General features: G+C 44.3%; 1 protein-coding gene across 3 annotated transcripts in view; it reads left to right on the top strand.

Annotated features, from left to right (window-relative positions):
- The window catches only part of MED27 (mediator complex subunit 27), a 204,144-nt gene that overhangs the window by 65,455 nt on the left and 121,846 nt on the right, over nt 1-16,843 (top strand). For all 3 annotated transcript variants that reach the window (XM_061200910.1, XM_061200911.1, XM_061200912.1), the window contains exon 3: nt 283-413. In XM_061200910.1, coding sequence (XP_061056893.1) covers nt 283-413 — 131 coding nt within the window. The remainder of the gene's footprint in view (nt 1-282; nt 414-16,843) is intronic.

A 16,843-nucleotide genomic window follows, 5' to 3' on the forward strand; every position in this document is an offset into this window, starting at 1 on the left:
TTTACCCAATTTCCCAGCTATTGTTGGGCATTTAGATTGTTTCCAGTTCTTTATCATTTTGTAATGCCATGATGAACAACCTTATTCATGTTTCTTTTCCTATTTGTCTGATTATCTCCTTATAAATACATTCCTTGAAGCAGAATGTTAGCAGCTGTATTTGAAGTTATTAAAAATGTTCTGAGCCGGTAAGATGTATCAAGTATTGATAGTGTAATACCCCTTGTCTAGCTTTTACCAAATGTTATTTTTCTTCCCCTTTTGTTTGGTTTTTCTCTGCAGTTGCAGTACCATGCAGGTCTGGCATCTGGCCTTTTGAATCAACAGTCGTTGAAACGTTCTGCTAACCAGATGGGAGTATCTGCTAAACGTAGACCAAAGGCTCAACCCACGACTCTTGTCTTACCGCCTCAGTGAGTGATGGGTTTGAAAAACGTACTTTCGTTCTGGGTGAAGTCTACTTTGTGCTTGTTTTTAGCTAATGGAAACTTGTTTTTGCAAAATCATTTCTTTCTTTTAAAAAGGTATCTGTTAAGATTAGAAACCAAACATGTAGGTCATCTATTTTGCATAGGTCTTAAAAGAAGCAGTTATAATGCACTTCGTAGTTTACACGGTTTGTGTGTGACTCTAGGACCTCAGGATACCTCAGAGCTTATTCTTTGTTTCCTTGTCACATTCCCAGAGTTGGCAGAGCATAAGGGCAGTTCTCCTTATCTTACAAATGAGACAGCCGAGGAGCACATTTTGATAAGCTGCAGGCCATCTAGGGAATCTGGTAGAGCTGGGATTAGAATCAGTGCTAGGCCCACTTATTCTTTTTTAAAATAGTAATACATGTGCTCTTCCTTTTCCCAATAGGAGAGATAGCAGACACTGTAAAGTGTACAGATCACTGGTTGTTCACATGTGTATACCTCCGTGTAGCTCCACCCAGATCAAGCCACGTGGCCACCACTTCCAGAACCCCACAAGGGTTCTTCTCACGTTCCCAGTGCCGCCTCCCTCCCTAAGTTTAACAGCTATTCTGACTTCCTTGAACAATTGATTTTACCTGTTCTTGAAATTCATGTAAATGGAATCATACAATTTGTAATCTTTTATATCAACTGTCTTCACTCAACACAATATCTGTTAGATTCATCCAGGTTGCTTTTGTTCTTTTTTGTTGCTATGTGGTATTCCTTCGAATATGCCACAATTATTCCACCCGTTGGGTTGTTCTTTACTAGAAGCCCCAATAGATGAAGGCCAAGGCTCAGTCAGTGATGTGGAGTCAGAAATTGAAGCACACCAGTCTTTGCCAGTAGCTTTTCTATCCACGTGAACACTCCCCTGAAAGGGGCACTACTCCCCAAAGCTCGACTTGGTCTTTAAACACATTGCCCAGCCCAACCCGCCCTCCTATTGTACCCTCTTTTGCTTACATCCTCAGTTACAAACTACATTTTAAAATCTCCAGTCCAAAGGAGTGTTTGCAGGGGAGATTCGGTTGTTTGCCTTTACACAGGATCTCATTTATTTTCTGTTTGGTTAGCAACTATTTATTATGCCTGCTCTCTGCCACGCACTGCCCTAGGCTCTGGGGATACAATCATGAGCAAGACAGACGTGGTCCCATCTTCCTGAAGCTTTTGGTTTAACTGGGGGGGAAAGACAAAAAACAAGTACCCCTAAACAAATTAATAAATTAATACAACGATTTCTGGTTATGATTAGTACTTAGGAAGGGAACACATAGGGTGGTAAGGAGGGGAGACTGCTTAAAACAGGTGGTCAGAGAAGGCCTCTCCAAGGAGATGACATTAGGGGGAGACTTGGAGAACGAGGAGGAAAAGGGCCATTCAGGAGCTGGGGAGATTACAGGAGATGACTCTGGGGATCTTTGCTCTCACCAGTGGATACCCATAGCCCACCATTTCTGTGACTTTCAGGTTTTCTTCACAGTTAACATTTGCTTCCGGGATGGGATGAACATAACCAGCGAGCCTCCAACAAGTTATTTTTTGTCTGCTGCATGCACAGGTGCCATCCTTTCTAGAGACTACAGGGACAGTTTCTTTGAGTGATGCAGGATAGAGAGAGTTTTCACCATTTGGCAGGAAGCTTCTTCTGTCTGATGCTTCTCATGTGTTGATTTGGTGGTTCTGCACATCTCAACTTTCGGCTCTCAAAAGTCTAACGGGCCCTTATAACTTGTCATCTTCTCTGCTTGGATTGTCTACTGAGGCAAGATGCTTGGCGGGAAGTGAAAGACTTTCTAATGGTCCCACAAGACTGGAGCCAAAAGTGTTTGTTGCTAACTCTCTCTTGACAAAAGTCAGTTCTTAGTCCATCTGTTCACCATTTGTTAATTTGCATTGGCTTGAAACCTGTTTACAGGTGACATGCTATTATGAGGACACTTAGAAACTATTTTAAGCACCAAGGCAATCAACAGACTCTGTTCGCATGCCAAAAAAAAAAAAAGAAAACAACTGGTGTTCACAACTGTCATTATAAATTTATAATAAATCACTCAAAATACTTAGTTTCAAAGAGAAAAGTGGTTACTGCGTCCTAAGAATACAATGTTGAAATGATTTCCTTTACTTAGTAGCCTCTTTCCTGTGAAAATTGACTGCTGCCTTTTCACATCATTGAGCTTTGTGGACTCACATTATCCTGGAATCCCTTTGTAAAGTAACTGTCCAGTAGGCAGGATCTATAGCTAAAGGACATTCTGTTCACTTTTATTGAGCACCTACTATGTGCCACGTATAGTGTTAGATGTCCAGAATAGAGACACCAGTAATGCATAGCTGCTGGCCTAATTGGATCATATATATATATATTTTTTTCCTTAATTAATTAATTAATTAATTAATTTTTGGCTGTGTTGGGTCTTTTTTTTTTTTTTTTTTCCCTGTGCGAGGGCTTTCTCTAGTTGTGGCAAGCGGGGGCTACTCTTCATCGCGGTGCGCGGGCCTCTCTTGTTGTGGAGCACAGGCTCCAGACGCGCAGGCTCAGTAGTTGTGGCTCACGGGCCTAGTTGCTCCGCGGCATGTGGGATCTTCCCAGACCAGGGCTCGAACCCATGTCCCCTGCATTAGCAGGCAGATTCTCAACCACTGCGCCACCAGGGAAGCCCTGGATCATACATATTTTTTTAGACTAAAAAATAGGACACTAGTAATATATACATATTGTACATTTTGAAAAAACCAAAGGTATCAAAAAAGAAAAGAAAAAATAATAATACCGTCACCCTGAGAAAGTTATTGTTAAAGTTTTGATGGATATTCTAGATTTTTTTCTATGCATATGTAATATATAATTTTTAAAAACAAAAAACAACCATCATGAAGAATTGTAATATTGTTCTGTATCACATCCCAACATTTATTGAATGTAGTTCTTAGATTTTAAGGTAGTATAATTTGACCTGTGGAATACTTAAATTTGCTTGTTAATCAGCCATATTGTGGTTTTATCTGTAGGACACGACTCATTACAGAATTTTTACTGTAAGTATGATATGACCATAAACTATCTTTGTCATTATGGAAATCCCTTGAACTCCCTTATAAAACAACACCCGAATCCTCCAGGGTTGCTACAGTAGTCATCTATTGCTACATAAAAAATTGCCCCCAAACTTAGTGGTTTAATAACAGTAAACATAATCGCCCATATTTTCTGTGGATCCTACCTGGGAGTGGCTTGGCTTCATGGTTCTGGCTCAGAGCCTCTCATAACATTGCAGTCAGATGGCAGCCAGGACTACAATCATCTGCAAGTTGGACCAGGGTTCAAAGGTCACTTCCAAGGTGGCTCACTGACATGGCACGTAAGTTGGTGCCAGCTGTCGGTGGGAGACCTCAGTTCTTCCCCACGTCCACAGGGTGCCTGAGTGTCCTCTGGACTTAGGGTCCACAGGGTGCCTGAGTGTCCTCTGGACTTAGGGGTGACTTCTTCCAGAGCAAGCCATCTAGAAGAAGGCGAGCCAGGCAGAGCCTATCCTTTTTATGGCCTCGCCTCAGAGATACGTAGCATCAATTCCACCCTGTAGTGTGTGTTAGAAATGATTCACTACGTCTGACTGACATTAAAGGTGGGGAGAAGAGCCTCTCCCTTTTGAAGGAAGGAGTGTCAGAATTTGCAGACATATTTCAGGGAATTCCCTGGCGGTCCAGTGGTTAGGACTCGGAGCTTTCACTGCAGGGGCCCGGGTTCAGTCCCTGGTTGGGGAAGGAAGATCCTGCAAGCCGCGGGGTGCAGCCAAAAAATTTTAAAAATTTAAAAATTTAAAAATAAAAAAGAATTTGCAGATATATTTTAAAAGCGCCCCAGTTGCCAATGAGGAGAGTCATTACACAGAGGGAAGAGTGGCGGAGCCTGTGAGCCCCATTGACTTATTTATTCAGCAAATATTTACTCGGGGCCTATGGGTGGTTGTTTCTGTGCTCCATGCTGGGGATTTGGAGACGAATAAGATAGAATTTCGGCTTTCAGGACACTCTGAGTAGAAATAGAGGAACAAACAAGTAGCAGGGAAGCATAGTCGAGTGTGCCAAGTCCTAAGGACGTGGTCCTAACGTGCCTGAGAAGGCCACAGGCAGGATGCTGAGAGAGATCCACTCAGGGAGGCCCAGCCAAACTTCACCCAATTTCTCCACTGCCAGCTGTGAAGGATGGAGGCTTTCCTTTGTGGAGAGCTGGATGCTTTCTTGCATAGGCCTACAGGATTCTAAGGAAAGGGTTTATTTCTTTTTTTTCTTTTTTCTGTGTTATATTCTCCGATGACCTTTTTCTTTTTTTTTAAACATCTTTATTGGAATATAATTGCTTTACAATGTTGTGTTAGTTTCTGCTGTATAGCAAAGTGAATCAACTATATGCATACGTATATCCCCATATCCCCTCCCTTTTACGTCTCCCTCCCACCCTCCCTATCCCACCCCTCTAGGTGGTCACAGAGCACCAAGCTGATCTCCCTGTGCTATGCAGCTGCTTCCCACTAGCTATCTGTTTTACATTTGGTAGTGTATATATGTCCATGCCACTCTCTCACTTCGTCCCAGCTTACCAGGAAAGGGTTTATTTCTAAACAGTGGAGGAGGCCGGTGAAGGACCAGGGGCTGGGCTCCTCGCTCGCCCGCCCCTGGAACTCTGCGCGTCTGTTAGTGTGGTGGCAGTTGAGTTTCTGCATTGGCTTGTGTCGGCAGTTGGGTGGCACGGAAGCTACTGCCCCAAAACCACCGTCTCTGCCTGAGTGCGCCGAGACCACGGGCGTGGCAAGAACGCAGGAGAGTTGTACCATGCGTTAATGTGTTTGTTTTTTAAATGCGGTTGACTTTAATAGCAGTAGTCTTTGAAAACTCAGATTCTCCCCTGAGTTCCCAGAGGATTAGTGATTTGTGGGATTAATGATTCAGATCTTTCTCCCCCTCCAAAGAAGCTTGTAAGGAGACAAAGATGTTGTTCATGATGAAAGGTCTTTGATCCCGTATTAGCGTTCAGAGGGCACTGGTGAAGCGACCTCACTTCCGTGATTCCCGAGTGTTCATATTAAGTCTTTTGCAGACGGACACTATCGTTTTCATAAAGGAGCTGTGTCCCCTGTTGCAGGGTAAACATTGTCAGCCTTTGACCTTTGTAGGATTGGGATCAGCCTGGGAAGTGGCTGTCGTACTTGATTGATCTGTAAGTTGCATCCTGAGATCGCTGTTTACTTACTGTACGTCAGCTGGAGCCACGTTTACTCGTGCTCTCTTAGATAGCAGTCTCAACTCTATGCTGTATTGTTTAGTGTACTTTTCTGGCAACGTGGGATGTTGGTTTTAATCAATATGGCCAAGCTGACTGGCCTGTGACTCCTGTTCAGCAACTTGGCCTGAGGAAATGCTGGCTTTCAGTGGCAGCCAAGGTGAAAGACTCTTCTGTGTTCTTATTTTCTGCACACACAGATCTCATTTAGGTTTCAGGAAAAAAAACATAAATGTTTTACAGAAAGGTTATTTTTAAAAGTATTACCTGCCTCCCCGCCACCCCCTGCCCCGGAAGTTGTCAGGCCAGGCAGTTTCTTTTGTATCACGTTATGGTTTGTGAAGAGGTCCTGCCTACGAAATTAAGGGCCTTTCGTAGGCTGCCTTCTCGCTAGTCACTGGGGATGCGCCGTCGCCACTCGCAGCCACGAGCGGCCCTTCTGCTTGTCCACTAGGCCCGGTCCCCTCTTGCCTGCTCCGAGCCATTTCTCCGTGGGTCTCCTGTTTCTGTCCTGCTCCGTCAGTGTTCCCCTTCTCCTGGCCCACTCCTGGTAGAATGCAGACATGTTTATTCCAAAGCCATCTCCTGGGAGAACACCCGACTCATGATCCCCTCCCCTTCCAGCTCCCCGCTCCCCTCTCTCCTCTTTACTGCAGACCTCCTTGAAGGAGTTGACTATACATGTCTCCAGTTTCCCAGCCACCCCAGGCAACAACTGTTCTGATTTCTATCCCCGTTCCCTAGTTTTGCCTCTTCTAGAACTCCGTGTAAACGGAGTCATGCAGAACATAATACTTTCCTCCTGGTTTCTTTTGCTCGGTGTGGCGTTTTGGCGGTTCATTCGTGTTGTGTGTGGCAGTGCTTCGTTGCATTTTATTGCTGAAAAGGATTCCTTGGTGTTCCGAGCCTGCCAGTGGCATTTCCTCACCATTCGGCATCTGTTTCAATATTGTCTGATACCTTCGAGAGTGTGGGGAGTCTTCACTTCATGCCCCTGTTCTTGGATGACCTACCTCAGGTTTGAGTAACAACAACACACAAAAACTGCGTGCAGAGACAAGTGTTGCTGGAGAGAAAGGCCACCAATTCAGGAGGTAACAGGGATAATGACACCACACGCACACCTAGGGGGTCCCGTGTTTGAACAACAGATTGCCTTCGGTACGGTGGCCGCTGATTTGGTTCTGGGAGTTTAGCTGAAAGAGGCTCATTTTCTGCCACTGCCTTGCACGCTAATTCCCAAGGAGATCATCGACTTGAAATTACACATGGTGCTTATACAGATGATTGGATTCTCTCCAAAATGTGTGGTAAATGCAGCTTCTGTTCTTGAAAGGCGGAGGCTTCTGTTGTCTTTTGCTTAACGTGAAACCTACAGGAATCACGGAGAGCAAAGCGGTGACATAAATCCGTCCTTGGCGATAGTGATGAACGAGGGGGCTCCACTTACCGTGGTCATTGATGTTTAAACTGAGAAAGGCAAATACTTGCCAGGATGAAGCGCACTAAACCCAGAGTCTCTTCCTGTAGCTTCCTGGCTGTTACATCATTATCTCTTCTGTTGTTGATTTTCCAGACCTTTTTTACTAGTTTTTTTTCTCAGCCACACAGAGATGAAACTCCAAGTTTCTGTATTTGCTATGCTGTTACAGAAACCTTGATATAGATGTCGTTTGATAGTGACTGTGAACCTGCTTCCTTGCAGGGACCTAATTTTCTTCTTGATTACTTGGGCTTTGTTTTGCCTCCCGAGGATCTTGATATTTTGTTGAGGGCAGAATTTGGTTGTATGTTGATAAGTTTATATTAAATTCTTCAACTTAGATGGTGGTAGGAGCCTTGAACAAGAATGTTTGGCATCTCTTTTTATTAGAGTTTAGTTTGCCTCTGAGCAAAGCGACAGTGAATACACCACGAATGAGAAGCAAACCGGTTCATTGCCGTGAGCTTTAGAAACACACAGCATCGTTTCCTGAATCCCCTTTTCCAGGGATGCTTATTTCCCAGGCTGACTCTCTCTCTGCGCTTGGGCTGGTGAGCAGAGCAAGTGTTCCCGAAAGGAAACAGAGAACTTTTCAGCTGTGAGATTCCTTGCGTTGAGCAAAAAGTCATCAAAACTTGAGTAGAAATTCACTAAATCCTCCTTTCCCCTACTGGCAAGTATTAAGTAACAATATTCATTAAATACCACTGAGAGGCTGTGTAATAAAGAAATAATCCTAGGCCTTGGTGGCTATAGTTCTCCAGAAGTGTTGAAATTGAGAATATAATTAAAGATTAAAACACTGTTTGCATTCTAGAACATGGAAGAATCTTCCTCTCCATTGTGGGGCCATATTAATAAGGAAGAGATCAGTTTCCAATAACCAACACTACGGAAGCTCATTTATTAACATCAGTTATGTTTAAGCTTTCTGACTCAGTACTTCTTTTGCCTTTTTTCCTATAAGACTGGAGCTGTGTCCCGGAATAGTGAGGGATGCCAGTCTTATCAAAAAAAAAAATGTATCCAAATCTATTCAGCATCCTGAGTTTGGATAGGAGTGTTCATATGGCAGGGGTTACCTGTATATGGCTCTTCAATCCTGTAATCCATTGTATCCCTCTGTTTTGTCAACAAAATAATTTTCAGCCTGTTAGTTTCAACCAGTTTTCCTTGTACAGGTTAAAAGGTTGGTAGGAACTAGTATACCTAGCTATTTTGAGGTTTTATCATTGTGGCTGGGAAAGGGGTGAGAACTCTATAAAATGTTGTCAGACCATCTTGACACTGTGACAGAAAGAAACCCTTGGCGGTCAGATACCTGGTATTCTGAGCTCGTGCAGCCAGCCTGCACCCTTAACCTCAGAGTGGGGACAGGGAAGAGCCCAGGGCCTCACCCAATTGGTTTGTAAAAGTTTAACTGCACAAGCATCATTTCATTTTCTACCTCTGCTTTTTTGTTGCTGTTCACATTTGTTTTCCATTTGCCTTGAAATCGAATCAGAAGGCATTTGAGGCTGAGGGTGTGGAATAGTCTTCTTATGTATCCAGGCTCCACTGTTGCCTGTGCCTGCTGTTTAGAGTTTCCATTCTAGGGCCCGGAGAAGACGCAGTCAGTAATCGTTCTTGAAATGTCCTTTTTTATGTGTTTATTGCTTGTGTTATTGGCAGGTGGAGAAGGAAAGTGTCTTTCTCCATCTGTGGCATTGACTGGGGAAGGGAAAGTGTGGTTCCGTGACTGGGCAGATAGAAACCTTCAACTCTGAACTCCTGTACGGCTTTATTTTGGTGACCCTTCCATGGCATTTGCCACCGTCTGCCTTGTGTTTTGTTAAGCCTGGAAACTCCTTGGGGACCAGGGTTCCCTGTGTCCCTTTCCTGCCTGGCCTTGGCTCACATACTGACGGCTGAGTGAACCAGCCCTGGAGGCTAGTTCCCCTCGGTGCTGCGCCGCCCCCCACCCCGCACCCCCGCCAAGCTGATGAGGCCAGAGTGTCTTTTTACAAGATGTGCTGGATGTGCGTTTGTACTGCTCGCGCCTCTTGATGAGTTGGAAGCGTAAGCGTTGGATATATAAATGGCTGGGAGCCAGGTGCAGGAATGCCGGCAGGTGAGCATTTGCAGTTGTGGGTCTGGCTCTGCTGAGTGAGGGTGGTAGGATTGGATCTGCAGGCTGGGGCAGCAAAAGCAGGGCCCGAAAGGCAGACAGAGGCCTTGCAGCGGTGCCACAGGGAGCAGAGGCCCTGGGGCCTGTGAGCAGGGGCTGGTGTGCGGAAGGTGATGTGTTGGGAAGATTAATCTTAGTAGCAGAATGCAGATAAATACGGTGGTCCTTGGTAGCTGTTTAAAAGATAATTGGTTCGGGCTTCCCTGGTGGTGCAGTGGCTGAGAATCTGCCTGCTAATGCAGCAGACACGGGTTCGAGCCCTGATCCGGGAAGATCCCACATGCCATGGGGCAACTGGGCCCGTGCGCCCCAACTACTGAAGCCTGTGCACCTAGAGCCCGTTCTCCAAAACGGGAGAGAGGCCACCACAGTGAGAAGCCCGCGCACCACAACAAAGAGTAGCCCCCTCTCACCGCAGCTAGAGAAAGACTGCATGCAGCAACAAAGACCCAATGCAGCCAAAAATAAATAAATTGGAAAAAAAAAAAAAAAGATAATTGGTTCATGTTACTTATCTTTTATCCCCTCTATTTGGGCAGGAGAAAAATCTCTGGGAGAAATAAACGAGGAATCCCTCATAAATATTAATGTAAACGTCTGTCTATGGAGAATAAATATAGGGACATTTTGTTTTAAATGCTCTATGTCGTTGTGCTTCATTAGCATATGTGTTGTAAAAGGTCCTCTTCTCCCCTTGAGAGAACCGTATTTGGTTCAACTAATAGCTGCCTGCTGAAACCCGAAACTTGTTGGGATTTGTCATACTTTAGACGGACAGGAGAACTACTGTGCTCCCCTGCTTCAGCCAGAGGGTTTCCGCGCGTTCACCCGTTCTCAGAAGCGCTGGCCCTTCCCGCTGTGGCAGGAAGCCAGTAGCAAGTCCTGGATCCTGTCTCATTATCTAGACCCTCTGTCTGGACCTCTGCTTCATGCCGTCTGGTTTGCTACTGTGTGTGCACACGTGCGTGTGCGTGCTTGCACGAGTGTGTTTATGTTTGTACTGTTCGCTCTGCACGCATTTATCAGGCCCTCTCTACAGGCTAGGTGTATGCTTGATCAAGCTGGCAATCTAAAGGTGTAGAAGTACTCCTGTCTGCAAACCGATGGAAAAGAGAATGAGTTCCCTTTGAAGCACATTGGAGGTGCCCATAAGCCTTGGGGAAACGATATGATGGACCCGACTTGCCTTAAGATACTCCAGCCTTCCACTTCTCAAAAGTGTTGAGGGATATGATAAAAATAGTTGCTAATTGTTGAAACTGGATCATGAGAATATAATACTGTCGATGAGATCATTATACTGTTTATCTACCTTGGAGTACATTTTTAAAAATTTCACAACAAAATGGTTTTTTTGGAAATATGGGTCTGGAGCTTGGATTGTTGTTGAAGAAGCAGAGTTTCGGCAGTCAGCAGTGTAGGGGCGATAGGAGAGGTCTTGGGAGTGGGTAGACTCTGCCAGGGGTGGTGGAGGGAGACCAGAGGAGGGCACGCAGAGGAAGCGCTGGCGAAGGACACTGCCGCCCTGCCCAGCCTTGCCCCGCCGTCAAGTGGCACTTCAGCCCTTTATTGTCTGGTTCTGGTCCTGGCCTCGCTTCTCAGCTGATCTGTCCTATATTTATCTCAGACCCTTTGTGACATGGACTAAAATTTAAGACTCCATGTCTTCCATAGATACTGAATCAAAGAGAAATTGCATAAAATAGAAAACTGTAATAAAGAATCTGGCCATTAAGCACCAACTCGAATGTGGCAGCCTGCAAAATCAGTTTAAAAATTATATTTCATTGCATCCTCTAATTGCATTTCTCCTTTACAAGGTGATTTTATCCAGGAAGACAGCTGTCTAGTGTGGTAATTATATCACTCCGGCCATTCCTGGGCAAAGGAAGAAAAGAAATGGGTGGTTGAATAGTACACTCATCAGATAGAAGCTGGATCTTTTTTTAAAATCCCTTTTTGCATAACAAAGAGAGCTTCAGGATTGTTAATATTTCACACTATGCCATTCCCAACCCATGCTGGTTTTAAGTGAAACTCTCTTTTTTTAAAATCTTCCTGTTCTTTCCTGGAATGGAAAGTAATTTTGGTGGTCTCTTGATGTGGCTCTTTTTCTTTCTCTGTCTGCCATGTAGGCCATTAGTAACCTGTGGATTTGGGCCCAGAAAGTCCCTATTTAGAGTTATAATAGTCAAGAAGCAGTGAGCCAGTGTCTCTGTTTATCTGTGCTGAAAACTGTTCTGTAAGCTTTAACAGGTACAGTGACCTCGGTCGTGTGGGAACAGGACTGAGTTAGGAAATGGCTTTGTCTCTTAGCTTGAGTCTTTTAGGGAAGAATGGATTTTGATCTGGTGGTGCCGGTCACTCTGATAGTCCTCATTTATCGCAGATACACAGGAATTTTTAATAATAATTTAAAAAACCCTATTTTCAGCCCAGGTTATACTTATTTTTAGCTTCCTCAGACTTGAGGTATATCACTTCCCCAAGTTTGCTTAGTGTAAAGGAACCGGTCATTGTCATTCTGTTTGGAGGCAGTTTCTCAACCTAGATTAAGCTCCGAGCTCAGGGTCTGCTGGTTCTTAGGATGAGCTCTCGAGGTCAGTCCTCGCTCTGGGGACATTTTTTTTTTTTTTTAATACTTTTTAAAATTTTATTTATTTATTTATTTTTGGCTGCATCGGGTCTTCGTTGCTGTGCACGGACTTTCTCTAGTTGCGGTGAGCGGGGGTTACTCTGTGTCGCGGTGTGCAGGCTTCTCATTGCGGTGGCTTCTTGTGGAGCATGGGCTCTAGGCACGCAGGCTTCAGTAGTTGTGGCGCATGGGTTTAGTTGCTCCGCGGCATGTGGGATCTTCCCGGGCCAGGGCTCGAACCCGTGTCCCCTGCATTGTCAGGCGGATTCGTAATCACTACGCCACCAGGGAAGTCCCTCTGGGGACATTCTGACAGCTGGGTAGTAGTGGACTAGAACGGGCTCCCAAGTAAAGGGACCAACCAGCCGGATGTGGTGGCCCAGCGCTTCTCCAGAGATGAGGGAGCCTTTAGAGCGGTGATTCCCAGCCCCGGCTGCGTATTAGAATCATATAGGGAGCTCTTTGTGGGGAGAGGCCCAGTCATCCATATTCTTAAACAGCTCCCAGGGTGGTTCCTGTTTGCCCCTGAAATTCAGGACCCCTACTCCAGGAGGGGTGCAAGGAACACTCCAGGGATGGAGGTATCTGGGAAAACACTTGTCAGAACATCTATAAGATGAGGGGAATAATTGTTGTGGGGAAAATTTGGTAGAGCCTGTTTGCTCAAGGCTACTGATGAGAACCCGCTGGGATTTAAAACTCAGAAAAAGGTGGCTCCTAACTTGGTTGCTTCCTCATCAGCTCCCAGATGTATCCGGTGTCATCAATACCTTATTTCCCTGACCAGCTTTATTTCGCTTTGTGACTCTTTGGTCCACAGAATAAGACAGTCTGGTGATACTTTACTTTTTTTCCTTTCAATGTATTTTTATTTTATATTAAAATAAAAATTGCCATTCCCAACCCACGCTGGTTTTAAGTGAAACTCTCTTTTTTTTAATCTTTCTGCTCTTTCTTGGAATGGAAAGTAATTTTGGTCCTTTGGTCCTCTAGTGGTTGGTCCTTCTAGTTAAACTAGTATCTACAACTAAGCATGTTGCATTGTCATTTTGGATGCTTTTAAATGTATTTATGTAAATCAGAAGTACACAATTTAGTTCATTGCTGATCTGATGTGTCTTATTTTTCTTTATAGCTTTTTTTAACAGCTTTATTGGGATGTACAAAAAATACAATAAATTGCACACGTATAATGTATATAGTTTTTGACATACCTGTGAAACCATCACCTTACTTATCATAATCAAGATAATCAACATATTCATCACCCCCCAAATTTCCTCATGCCCCTTTGTAATCTTGCTCACCCCATACCTCCGTGCCCGGACAACCACTGAGCTACTTTTAGTTGCTGTAGATTAGTTTGCATTTTCTAGACGTTTATATAAATGGAATCATACAGTATATATTCTTTTTGTCAATGTGACTTTTTTACTCAGCATAATTATTTTGAGATTCATCTGTAGTGTTGCACGTATCAGATCATTTCTTTTTGTTGCTGAATAGTATTCCATTGAACAGATATACCACAATTTGTTTATTCATTTATCTGTTGCTGGACATTTTCATTGTTTCCAGTTTTTGACTATTGCAAATAAAACCAGTATAAACATTCATGTACAAGTCTTTGTATGGACATATGCTTTCATTTTTGTTGGGTAAACAGGAGTACAATATCTAGGTCATATGGTAGGTGTGTGTTTAACTTTTTAAGAAATTGCTGAACTGTTTTCCAAAGTGGTTGTAGCATTTCACATTCCTTCCAGCAGGGTGTGAGAGTTCCAGTTGCTCCACGTCCTCACTAACACTTGGTGTAGTCAGTGTTTTTAATGTTAGCCATTCTAATAGGTATGTAGTGGTATCTCATTGTGGTTTTAACATGCATTTCCTTAATGACTAATGATGTTGAGCATCTTTTCATGTGCTTATTTACCATCTGTATATCTTCTTTGGGTGAAGTGCAAAAATTTGAGAAATGTAGGTTTCCTTTCCTTTATGGCTTTGAAAATGCCTTAATATAGAGCCTGTCATAGATAAATTATTATATATTGGTGAGTATCGGTCAAGTACCTACTGTTTGCTCATCGTTCTACCAGTTGCTGTGAGGAATTCAGAGGAAATGGTCATCAGGGACTGGTGCACCTGGTGATCAAACACTGCAGGTTTTACTTGAATGTGTCATGGTTTTTCTTCACCATGTCCATCTTCTTTCCTGTACTTGTGTCATGGCTGTGGGTCTGGAGTTGATTGGTGCTGGGGATAGGTTTTTAATTTCATTTGTACTGATTTTTCTGGTAGGGGTCCTGGTCTCTGAACTACTGGAGTCTAGACTCTTGCTATTCCTTATCGGTTTTTTAAAAATTAATTAATTTATTTATTTTTGGCTGCGTTGGGTCTTTGTCGCTGCATGCGGGCTTTCTCTAGCTGTGGCAAGTGGGGGCTACTTTTCGTTGTGGTGCGTGGGCTTCTCATTACGGTGGCTTCTCCTGTTGTGGAGCATGAGCTCTAGGTGCACGGGCTCAGTAGTTGTGGCTCGTGGGCTCTAGGGTGCAGGCTCAGTAGTTGTGGCTCGTGGGCTCTAGAGCGCAGTCTCGGTAGTTGTGGTGCACGGACTCAGTTGCTCCGCGGCATGTGGGATCTTCCCGGACCAGGGCTCGAACCTGTGTCCCCTGCATTGGCAGGCAGATTCTTAACCACTGCGCCACCAGGGAAGCCCTATTCCTTATCTTTAATTGGTATTTATTTAGTCTGCTCTGCTTTTTATTAATTTAAAATATTAAAATCTGATGTCCATAATGCTAGATGCTGGATATTCAGTGATGAATAAACCTTCTTTTAAAGAACTTAAGAGTGCCCTGGGGAGACAAGTAAAGAGGCCATTAGGGTTCAAAAGAAGGATATGAAATCAACCCAAGGGAACCAGGAAGGCTCCCTGGAGGATGTGGACTCGGAAAAGTTGAAATTCCCTATAAACGGACTTAAATGTAATGTTGGTGGCTCATATTAGAGCAGCCTAAAGCAGGCCCACTACCCATTAACCCCTGAAAGGAAGGGGCAGAGGCAAGACTCTGAGAAGTGGGAACTGCTGAATGGGACTACTCCATCCCACCTCTCACTCTTCTACCTGGCTCTTCTCCCAGAGCCCACTTCCTGGAGTAGTGAAGAGAGACTGATCCCTTCAGCTCTCAAGGAGACTTGCTTGGGGCTTTGAGCAGTTCCTTATATCACTGTGTCCTATAGATATCATCTGTGGGTACTGTGATGTGAAAGGGATTGGGAGGCTGCCGTGATAGCGGGCCTGAGACCCAGTGCTCCTTTCTTTGGCTCTTTTTCTGAGGTTGTTGTTCTCCCTTCCCCCTCTCATCTTTGTCCCTGGAAACCTAGTTTTTTTTTTTTACTGTTTAATAACCACAACAAGAGACTTTGCCAGGCTTGGGATCAAACTTGCAGAAGATCCTAGTCTCTAAGGCTTGGTGGACGCTCGTTATAGGACGGAACCACCTCTTGGGATTCCCCTGTGTGCCCTGCCCACAGACTGACTCCATTATGTATTGTTGAGCAGAACGTCCTCGTGCCCCCTCCACCTCTGCCACCCTGATGTACTGGGGGCTCAGGCAAAGACAGTCCCAGGTAGATCCTTTGAAGGAATGTAACTTTTGGCTCTAGGAGCTTTCTTTTTGTACAGCTGCCCCAGTTCCCCACACACAGAGTTAGATTTGCTGGGACTTATGTCTCCAGAGAAGAAACCTAGGGGTTTTTAGCTACAGATTCAGTAACTTGTCCCCTCTCCAATCCTAGCCCCACTCATTGCAGCCCCAGACGTGTTTCCTAGGGTCCTTTTCCTTCCACGTACCTACTCCTACTTTACATCTCCGTGCCCCAAAGAAAATATCCTTGTAAGTCTCTCACAGTCTTAAATAAAATTTCATTTCATTTTTATCATATCATTAAGCCAGTATGAATCCCAAGCACAGTAGCTCTAGAAGGATGTTCTTTTCCTATCTGACATATAACAAAATAGATTTAGGGTTTTTTTTTCCATTGACTTGGGCACCTTGGGAAAAATAAAATAAAATAACTGAAATTAAGTAAATAAAAGGCACCAAATCCCTTTTCCTTCTCTTGGCCAGAACTCCCATATTCTCTTGTCAGTTCAAATAGGCCCCGCCCTCTCACCCCCGCCTCGGCCCCAAGTGTGGCATTAAGAGAACCTCACTTCACAGATCAGAGGTGGGCTAGGATGGGTTCTTACAAATTAACTTCCCCTCTCCTTTAAAAGATTTTTTTTTTGCACTTTTTTATTTTTAACAAAGGGCACTTAAATATTTAAAGTCTCCTAAGACCAATTAATTCAATACAGTTCATCCAGCAGACATTTAGACAGCATGTGGCATTGTCCTGCCCATTAAGGAACCTCTGATATTGTTGAGGGACGTGTCTAGAGTGTCGTGAAAACCCAGACCCAGAAGAGCCAGGAGGCAGCTGCTTCCCTCCCATCATTTCACCATGCAGGAAACTAAGGGTGCAGGCAGGGAGGTGTTTCTCTCAAAGAAGTCACAGAGATTTATTAGTAGCAGAGCCAGGACTGGACCCTTGACTGTTCCGTTCCTCCTGCTGAGATTCTCCCGCTTTCTCCTGACTTGGTGGGGGGTGGGGGGCAGTGGAGGAGGAAGAGAGAGAGAAAGAAAACACCCAAAAACAGGATATTAAAAAATTGCATCTTTTTTTAGGTGATGTTTTTGGATGGTATCATAGAATCACCACCGCTGTTTGCTGTTCTGAGATTCCCCACGTGGGATACTTCACTGAT

This window comes from Eubalaena glacialis, chromosome 9, assembly GCF_028564815.1.
Source record: "Eubalaena glacialis isolate mEubGla1 chromosome 9, mEubGla1.1.hap2.+ XY, whole genome shotgun sequence".
Lineage (NCBI taxonomy): Eukaryota > Metazoa > Chordata > Mammalia > Artiodactyla > Balaenidae > Eubalaena > Eubalaena glacialis.